This window comes from Artemia franciscana, chromosome 8, assembly GCF_032884065.1.
Source record: "Artemia franciscana chromosome 8, ASM3288406v1, whole genome shotgun sequence".
Taxonomy (NCBI): Eukaryota; Metazoa; Arthropoda; class Branchiopoda; order Anostraca; family Artemiidae; genus Artemia; species Artemia franciscana.
The window spans coordinates 18,745,935-18,756,185 of NC_088870.1; the positions used below are offsets into that span (position 1 = coordinate 18,745,935).

The 10,251-nt window shown below is 36.1% G+C and overlaps 1 protein-coding gene across 1 annotated transcript; it reads right to left on the reverse strand.

The window, feature by feature from the left end:
* Window positions 1-610: 610 nt before the first annotated feature.
* On the reverse strand, window positions 611-8,130 carry LOC136030092 (protein disulfide-isomerase-like). The gene is made up of 2 exons (XM_065708757.1): window positions 4,222-8,130; window positions 611-858 (listed from the first exon to the last, which is right to left on the reverse strand). Exon 1 carries the CDS (start codon window positions 6,778-6,780, stop codon window positions 5,299-5,301), a length of 1,482 nt encoding a protein of 493 aa, XP_065564829.1. The 5' UTR covers window positions 6,781-8,130; the 3' UTR covers window positions 611-858; window positions 4,222-5,298.
* Between the last annotated feature and the right edge of the window lie 2,121 nt (window positions 8,131-10,251).

Consider the following 10,251-nt stretch of genomic DNA (forward strand, 5'->3'; position numbering starts at 1 on the left):
TGTAGAGACAAGTTGAAGTCACTGTGCCCAACTAGTGCTTTTTTATGTTCATTAAAAATATGATTTTTCTAGTGTATTCCACTTGAAAATGGACTACCCCCTCCAAAGAGCCTCTTATAACCTATGTTTGTGCAGGCTATATGATAGGATATACAGGTCTTAATAACAAGCTATAGGTTTGTGAAATACAAAAAAAAAACAAGCACTTAAACAACATTATTCTTGCTTCAAGTATGCAGCATGTCTTTATTAATCATGTTATTATGTTTACTTCAATGGTTATCCACAAAAACAATATTGATAAGCAGCAGGTCTGAAATGTGGGTCTGGGGGGGGGGCTATTATAAGTGATGTTACTGTAAGTTATCTTTGAATATTGGGGGGAATAATATTGATATAACATAAGGCTTATTCAAATTAAAGTGATATCGTGAGAGCTAAATGGGAATGGAATTAGGACTGAAGTACAATGTTGATAAACCCAAATGTTCTTGGTGACTGAATCATCGTAGTAACGTTCGGGTCTCCCAAGTCGTGTAGATTCCCTTGAGAACGTACCTAAGACCACGGGAACTTTGCTTGGTGTCTGGATGAATAAACAAGAACGATTAATAAGAATAATTTTATTTCAGCACTTACATACAAATTCAGATAAGGCACATCAAACTTCAACTTCAAAGCTTATTCAAATTAAAGTGATATCGTGAGACGTAAATGGGAATGGAATTAGGACTGAAGTACAATGTTGAAAAACCCAAATGTTCTTGGTGACTGAATCATCGTAGTAACGTTCGGGTCTCCCAAGTCGTGTAGATTCCCTTGAGAACGTACCTAAGACCACGGAAACTTTGCTGGTGTCTGGATGAATAAACAAGAAAGATTAATAAGAATAATTTTATTTCAGCACTTACATACAAATTCAGATAAGGCACATCAAACTTCAACTTAAGATTTGGTTGTTTATCCTGCATCAATGTAGGTATTACTGTATCTACTCAAAACTTTCCGGCTCTCTTAAATACTCGTTTGTTATGGGATGTTTGACCTCCCTCTACCAGAACTCAAAGCCAGAATTTGTTGCGATACCAGGATCTCACGATTTTGCAATTATGATTTTACTTAGGTATTGTGTTGTCTCATCATTAGTGTATTATTTTGACATTAGCTGATAACATCAAAAGGGAGGTAACTTTAAGATTCATTTGACGTATGCATCATTTTATGGGGTCACGACGCAGTAGAAGCTAGCTTTTTTTTATCATGTCATTTGTCTGTGGTTTTTAGCTAAATTTTTACTAATCAGACGTCGGTTTTTGAAGTAACTTTCAAGCCCATGATGCTTTAAAATGAGCAATTTAGTATCCTGGGTTTATTTATTACTTTTGCTGGAAAGTTGAGGTAACCATTTTCGAGCCCATAGATTGTAGGGGAATCAAAATGTTTAATGTTACATATCCCCCTTCCCGTTGTAGAATGATGCCCTCATCATTCAGACCAATCTCCCAAAACGTTTAAATCTCTTAAAATTCTGTATTTTTATTATATTAATATATATATATATCCTTCACTCCGAATTTTTTTTGAATTAAATCTTTATTTAAGTCAAAACAATCCTACACCTTAAGTTAATATCGTACACTAGCTGTTGGGGTGGCGCTTCGCGCCCCCCAAAGCCCCCCGCGCGCGTAATTTGTTACGCGCCATTGTAGATGTGTCCCTGTGTCCCACCTGTGATATATATATATATATATATATATATATATATATATAAATATACTAGCTGTTGGGGTGGCGCTTCGCGACACCCCAACACCTAGTTGGTGGGGCGCTTCGCGCCCCCCCCCCCCCCAAGCCCCCCTGCGCGCGTAAGTCGTTACGCGCCATATTAGTTACGCGCCATTGTAGCTGTGTCCCTGTGTCCCACCTGTGAATAGAGATAGATATAAATATTTATTTTTAACTACGTAAAACATGCGAATATACAACATTCTTCGCTGTCCCATTGTCTGTGCATATAAATAGCATTTATATTCCCTGTGTCCCGGTCGTCATTTGTGTCCTGGTGTCCCAGTTTGTAATTTCTCTTTGAGTGTCCCGGTCGTCATTTATATTCCCTGTATCCCAGTGTCCCGGTCGTCATTTGTGTCCCGGTGTCCCGGTCTGTAATTTCTATTCAAACAATCCCTGTGTCTCAGTCGTCAATTATATATCCCGCCTGTGCCCCCGCCGTCCCCGTTGTAGTTGTGTCCCTGTGTCCCGGTCGTCATTTATATTCCCGGTCGTGATTTGTATCCGGGTGTCCCAGTCTGTAATTTTTCTTTGAGGTTCCCGGTCGTCATTTATATTCCCTCTGTGTCGGTCGTCATTTGTGTCCCGGTCTGTAATTTATCTTTGAGTGTTTTTTCTTTTTAGTTTTTCACATTTTTTCAGTTTTTTTTCTTCTTTATTTTTCAGCGTCACTATGAAGTAGATATCGCCGAACCTTTGTTTTTTAACATAAATCTGGTAGGCATTGATGACCTTATCCAAGTCAAAATCCCAAACCCAATCATCATCGCTATCATTTTTAGTTTTGATATGTTTTGACTCTCGCTTTCCAGGTGGATTTTCATCTAACTGCGCGGTTTTGCGTTCTTTAGCCGCAAGCCTGTTTTCTTGTTGTTCTTGTGATTCCTCGGCACGCTTTCTTTTCTTACTTTCTCTATCAGCTGCAAGCCTGTTTTCTTGTTGTTCTTGTGATTCCTCGGCACGCTTTCTTTGTTTACTTTCTCTATCAGCAGCAAGTTTTTTGGCATAGACTCTTTGAGCAGCTTCCTCGGCTGTTGCCATTGTAGGTTCTTCAGTCATTTTACAATTAAACATTTTTCCGTGAACACATGTCTTAAATATCTTTAATGACGTCACCGTCATAGCAAAAATGACGACAACTAACTTCTTGACGTCAGTTGACACAGAAACATGACGTCACCTGACAGACAGACACACAGACAGACAACTTATTTATATATATATATATATATATATATATATATATATATATATATATATATATATATATATATATATATAACTACGTAAAACATGCAAATATACAACATTCTTTGCTGTCCCATTGTCTGTCCATATAAATAGATTGTCAGGTTTACCAACTCTTGAACATGCAACATAATAATTGTCCATGGGAAAATAATCCGTATTCAGATCTATACCGAACGATTGCCCTTGAGCTTTGTTGATGATGATTGCTAATCGAACATTCCCTGTGTCCCCGTCGTCATTTATATATCCCCCTGTGCCCCCGGCGTCACCGCTGTAGTTGTGTCCCTGTGTCCTGGTCGTCATTTATATTCCCTGTGTCCGGGTCGTCATTTGTGTCCCGGTATCCCAGTCTGTAATCTCTCTTTGAGCGTCCCTGTCGTCATTTATATTCCCTCTGTCCCGGTCGTCATTTGTTTTCCGGTGTCCCGGTCTGTCATTTCTCTTTGAGTGTCCCGGTCATCATTTTTATTCCCTGTGTCCCGGTCGTCATTCGTGTCCCGGTGTCCCGGTCTGTAGTGTCATCTTATAATGACGTCATATACAAAGCCTTATATACTTATAATGACGTCAAATGCAAACCCACAAACAAACAAACATGCATATATACAACTTATTTTTATATATATAGATACAGTTTCTTCTTTAGTTTTTTTCTTTTTTAGTTTTTTCTTTTTTTAGTTTCTTTTTATTGATTTGTTTTCTTCAATTTGTCAATGTTCATTCTAACATGTTCTAACAATGTTCATTCTAAAATTTGGGGTATCTGTTTTAAGGTTTTCGAATTACTTTAATCTATTGTCAAAAAATATTGAAATATTTGTGCAATTCCCAGTTTTTTTAGTTTTTCTTTATTTACTTTTTTCGCTTTTTTGTTTTTTTTCTTTTTAGTTTTTTATCTTTTTTATTTTTTTACGTTTTTTCTCTTTAGGTTTTTTCTTTTTTTAATTTTTTTATTTCATTTTAGTTTTTTCTTTTTAGTTTTTTACCATTTTTATTTTTTTCGAATTACTTTAATCTATTGTCAAAATATTTCGAAATATTTATGCAATTTCCAGTTTTTACATTTTAGTTTGTTTTCTTTTATATATATAAGATATAATCTGGCGTAACAGACATAACAGACAGACAACTTATTTTTATATATATAGATTTGCATAAAACGAATGTCCACATTATGAATACCTAGTATCTGTCGATGTTCATAGTTCTTGCTGGAGATCTACATCATGAGTGGTAGATGTCTTCTATAGCTTCTTCTATCAAGCTTCTTCTATACGACTGGTATTATCGAGGTGTTCTGTCTCCGTTGATAGCTGTTGTGTGAAGCATCACATGTGATTTTTCGGGCATTCTTCGGTGGTTGATAAATCATAGCAATAGATCTTACTCGTTCCTTGATTTTTGACCATAATGCGTCATCGGTCAGTGCCATGGTATGCCAGTTCATATAATAAATATTTCTTGGCAGGATCACATTCTTAATAAATAAAATTACACATAATAATACGTAACATTATCATAACGACAATGTATATAGCATTCAGTAATGAACAATATCTAAAACATTATCATTTCGCCATTAACTACATGTAAAAAAAGATCATGGCTGTGATTTTAAGAGTATTGTTCTAAAAAATGGTTAAATACTGCACAAATGTTAGATATCTTAATTTTACATATAAAATTTTCTGCCAAATGTTTTATATTTCTGATATATGATTGTGTCGAAAAGAAACACAACATATTGTGTCATAGCTTTCAACCAATATACATCAACAATATTTTTTTTTTACTTTAGGACAGGATATTAGAATATATAGAAACGACTTCTTAATTCTCTTATAATTGGTATATCTTCCCAATTCTGATGGCTGATCGAGTTTTAAAAAGGAGGAATTAGAGGTCTTAATTTTATATATAATATTTTCAGAAAGAAGCTACATATTTCCGATCTATGATTGTGTCGAATAGAAACCCAACATACTTTGTTAAAGCTTTCGACCAATATACATCGGCAATTTTTTTAAAATAGAATGCTGACTATTAAAGAATCAATGTGGCACAGTACACCACAGCCAACCCGTACCAAAATTTATCAAAGTTAACAAATTTCTAATAAACAAAATACAACCCTTTCTCTTGAGCCAGTTGTTTTTCTTTCTTCCAAAATAAAAATGGAGTGAAAAAAAGAGAGAATGTTAGAGAACTTTAAAAAATGAAAGAATGGGTTGAGGGATTGTAATTACTTAGGTAATTGGTTCACAGTTCGTCTTTGGCATGAACTTCTTCTTCTTCTTCCTCCTCATCAGGAGCAGCCTGTCCATATACTCCACCTGTTTCAATAAATTTGGACATCCCTTCTAAGGTACGTTCACCATTGTATTTCACAGCCTTGTTGTCTCCTTTTTTGTACAGTTTAATTGTAGGGAAGGATTGAATTTTGGTGTCTTCCAATTCATTAACAGTGGCATCCATTTTGGCTATAACAATACTTTGGTTGTCCTTGTATTTCTCGGCAAGCTTTTCATAAATAGGTGTCAGTTGTTTGCAATGTCCGCACCACGGAGCGTAGAATTCCACAAGGACATCTTTGGTGTCATCAAAGACAACTTCACGAAAATTCTTGGCCACTAGAACCTTCACAGGTTCGCTATCCCAATCTTCAGGTATCTCTTCAGACAAGCGGTGAGGCTTTAGCTTATTATCGAGGAAAGCTTGGACGAAAGACTTCATGTTTTCCGCAGTAAGCTCAGGGTCTTCAGGCTTATATTTGGTCATATCCTCTTCAAGTTTAATGAGCCTCATTGTAGGTAGTTCAGTTTTCTTTATACCAAAAAATTCCATGATGCGCTGATGGTCTTTTTCCTCAGTTTCAACGGTCAGAAATAGTAGCTGTCCCCTGAAGTCCCTGGCAAGTTGCTTTGCGGCTTCATAGGTTTTCTGATATTGTTCGGATATCTTTGAGACAAAAATGAGAAGATGAGACTTGATTTCACCACCAAAGATTTTCGATAATCTTTCATAATTAAATTCGACTACAAGTGGTAGAGATTCACCTTGAACAAAGGTTTTAACAGCATCTTCTGTCCACTCTCCATTAAAATTGACTCGTCCATCATCAAACTTTTTTAAGAGGACAATGGCATCATCACTAACGTCATGATCTGCGCATACTTCGCTGTCCGATGTAATACCAAACTTGACATCGTCTAAAACAGCCGCTACAGAGAGGAATGTTTTGGCTTTTTTTGAGGATTGATCCTTGAAGAAACCAATGACAGCTACTTCATTATCTTCAATGAATGCTTTTGATTGGTCTCCATTTTTCAGGTCAACAGCAGGTGGACCAGTCTTCTTTAAGAGCCAATTAACAATTTCATCAGATGTTCTTCCGCCTGTATATTCTGAAGGTTTTCCATTTCTAAAGAGCTTCAATGTTGGGTATCCTCGAACACCATGTTCTTCAGCGAGTTCTTGTTCTTCAATGGCATCTACTTTAGCCAGTTTGATTGGTGAACCATTAGATGCCAGTTTCTGTGCAACTTTAGCATACTCTGGTGCTAGGGATTTGCAATGACCACACCATGGGGCATAGAACTCAACAAGGATGTGCTCACTATCACTCAAGGCACTGGCAAAGTTTTTTTTAGTGAGAACTAATATTCCTTCGTCTTTTTTTATTTCTTCGTCTGACAAGGCTAAGTGAAGAGTAAGAAAAATAGCAATAAGTATTAATTTCATATTTCCAGTCCTATCTAAATTCCTTGTATGGTGAAGAACTTATTAGCTTACTATTCAAACAACCACAGGGACTATTGAGATACAGATGGAAAATTAGCACTTGAGAACGTACCAATGTGGTGTTTTCTAAAATTTTGGAATATATATGAAAATAATTCAAAATACTTTTGCAATTACGACTTCCCGTAAAAAGTTTAAAAACATAAAAATGTTCCATTTGTTATTATATTATTAGATTGTTTTTCTAATGACGTCACATTTTCTTTTTTCTTCAAACTCATGATGTATTTTTAATATCAAGGTTCCAAATTTATTTCATGTCTCCACATTGAATTATTTATCAAGCTGGAGATTTAGCGTTTCTACTTTTTGTTAAACTTATGGTAACAACTTAGAGGCGTGTCATGAAATGCCAGAATCGGTTTTGCTTCACATGCATTATTGCCATTTTTTTGTAAATTCTTTTTCTGTTTCTTTAAAATCTGATTGAAGGGTATGGTTGATAACATAGGTGACTCTCAAAACATCCCTGGTTTTATGATATCAGCAAAACTGCGCCTGAGCATTCCGAAAGTGCAGGTTCAACAGATATGAAGAGTTGAATTCTCTTCTAGGAAATAATTCCCAGGCATCGACGTATCACAAAAATTTGCCTAATTCTTTGGATTGTTGGATTCTCCATGTTCAAATTTGGGTTTCCGAAAAGATTTTCCGACTATGTTTAATAAATCACATTATGTTTAATGCTCGTCAAATTAGCATTAGAGAGAGTACCTAAAGACCACGAGAATTGTGCCTGGTGTCTGGATGCATAAACAAGAACGATTAATAACAATAATTTTATTTCAGTACTTACATACAAATTCAGATCAGGCACATCAAACTTCAACTTAAGATTTGGCTGTTTATCCTGTATCAATGTAGGTATTGCTGTATCTACTCAAAACTTTCCAGCTCTCTTATATACTCGTTTCCTTTGGGATTTTTGACCTCCCTCTAACCAGAACTCAAAACCAAAATTTGTTGCGAAACCAGGATCTCACGATTTTGCAATTATGATTTTAGTGAGGCATCGTGTTTTCTTATCATTAGCCATTAGCGTGTTATTTTGACATTAGCTGTTAACATCAAAAGGGAAGTAACTTGAAGATTTATTCGACGTGTGCATCATTTTATGGAGTCACGAAGGAGTAGAAGCTAGTTTTTTTTATCATGTCATTTGTCTGTGGTTCTTAGCTAAATTTTTACTAATCAGACGTAGGGTTTTATAGTAATTAAATAAAAAAGCAAGTTTTTTAACTGAAAGTAAGCAGCAATATTAAAAATTAAAACGATCAAAAATTACTCCGTGTATGAAAGCGGCTGTTTCCTCCTCAACACCCCGCTCTTTACGCTAAAGTTTGACTCTTTCTCTCGACTCTACTTTTTAAAACAGTAAAAAATTTAGCGTAAAGAGCGGGGCATTGAGGAGAGAGCAGCCCCTTTCATATACGGAGTAATTTCTGTTCGTTTTAAGTTTTAATATTGCTCCTTACTCTCAGTTAATAAAACTTTTTTTTAATTAATTTATGAACGTTTTTAAATTAATGCATTGTTTGATTTTGGCTCTCCGCATATGAATAATTAAAACGAAATTTGCATATTAATTTATTTTTATGGCTAAATGGCTTTCTCATAGTTTTGATCAGACAATTTTGAGAAAAAAGGATCGAGGAAGTGGGCCTAGTTACCTTCCAAATTTTTGATTATTTAAAAAGGCAACTAGAACTTTTAATTTTTTACGAACGTTTTTATTAGTAATAACATACGTAACTTACGAATTAACTTACGTAACGAACTTCTATATTCGTATGTTTTTATTACGTATATGAGGGAATTCACCCCCTCGTCAGTACCTCGCTCTTTACACTAAAGCTTAAATTTTGCCCAAGTTCCTTAAGAATGACTCCTGAATCACAAAGACCGTAAAATAAATAGTTGAAATTAATAAAATTACTTTAGCGTAAAGAGCGAGGTATTAGGAGGAGGTGAACCCCTCATTTGCGTAATAATTTCTTTTCTTTTTAAGTTTTAATGCTGCTCCTTACTTTCAGTTGAAAAAAACTTTTTCATATTTATTTTTTCATCGTTCTTTTCAAAAAATGCTAAAAAACCCTGCACCCCCTTCATGGAAATTTGTTTCCCTATGAAAAATTTTTCCATGGAAAGTTCCCCCCGCATAAACCACTCCCCTCCAACTCTCCCCCAACCGAAAAATCCCCCTGAAAGCGTCTGTACACTTCCCAATAACCATTACTACATGTAAACACTGGTCAAAGTTTGTAACTTGCAGCCCCTCCCACGGGGACGGTGGGGGAGTAAGTCGTCCCGAAAGAAATAGTTATTAGGTTTTTGATTATGCTGAATAAAATGGCCATCTCAGAATTTTGATTCGGTGACCTTGGGGAAAAATGAGCGTGGGAGGGGGTCTAGGTGCCCTACGATTATTTGGTCACTTAAAAAGGGCACTAGAACTTTTAATTTTCGCTAGAATGAGCCCTCCCACGACATTCTAGAGCCGCTCGGTCAATACGATCACCCCTGGGAAAAAAACAACAAAAAAAAAACAAACAAATAAACACGCATCTGTGATCTGTCTTTTGGCAAAAAATGCAAAATTCCACATTTTTGTTGATAGGAGCCTAAAACTTCGACTGTATGGATCTCTGATACGCTAAATCTGATGGTGGATTTTTTTATCCACCATCAGATTTAGCGTATCAGAGATCCATACAGTCGAAGTTTTAGGCTCCTATCAACAAAAATGTGGAATTTTGCATTTTTTGCCAAAAGACAGATCACAGATGCGTGTTTATTTGTTTGTTGTTTTTTTCCCAGGGGTGATCGTATTGACCGAGCGGCTCTAGAATGTCGTGGGAGGGCTCATTCTAGCGAAAATTAAAAGTTCTAGTGCCCTTTTTAAGTGACCAAATAATCGTAGGGCACCTAGAGCCCCTCCCACGCTCATTTTTTCCCCAAGGTCACCGAATCAAAATTCTGAGATGGCCATTTTATTTAGCATAATCAAAAACCTAATAACTATTTCTTTCGGGACGACTTACTCCCCCACCGTCCCCGTGGGAGGGGCTGCAAGTTACAAACTTTGACCAGTGTTTACATGTAGTAATGGTTATTGGGAAGTGTACAGACGCTTTCAGGGGGATTTTTCGGTTGGGGGAGAGTTGGAGGGGAGTGGTTTATGCGGGGGGAACTTTCCATGGAGGAATTTGTCATAGGGAAACAAATTTCCATGAAGGGGGTGCAGGGTTTTTTTAGCATTTTTTGAAAAAAACGATGAAAAAATAAATATGAAAAAGTTTTTTTCAACTGAAAGTAAGGAGCAGCATTAAAACTTAAAAAGAAAAGAAATTATTACGCAAATGAGGGTTTCACCTCCTCCTAATACCTCGCTCTTTATGCTAAAGTAATTTT

What these genes read in the sequence shown, in the direction of transcription:
- LOC136030092 (XM_065708757.1), bottom strand. Translation starts at nt 6,780, where the DNA reads ATGAAATTAATACTTATTGCTATTTTTCTTACTCTTCACTTAGCCTTG.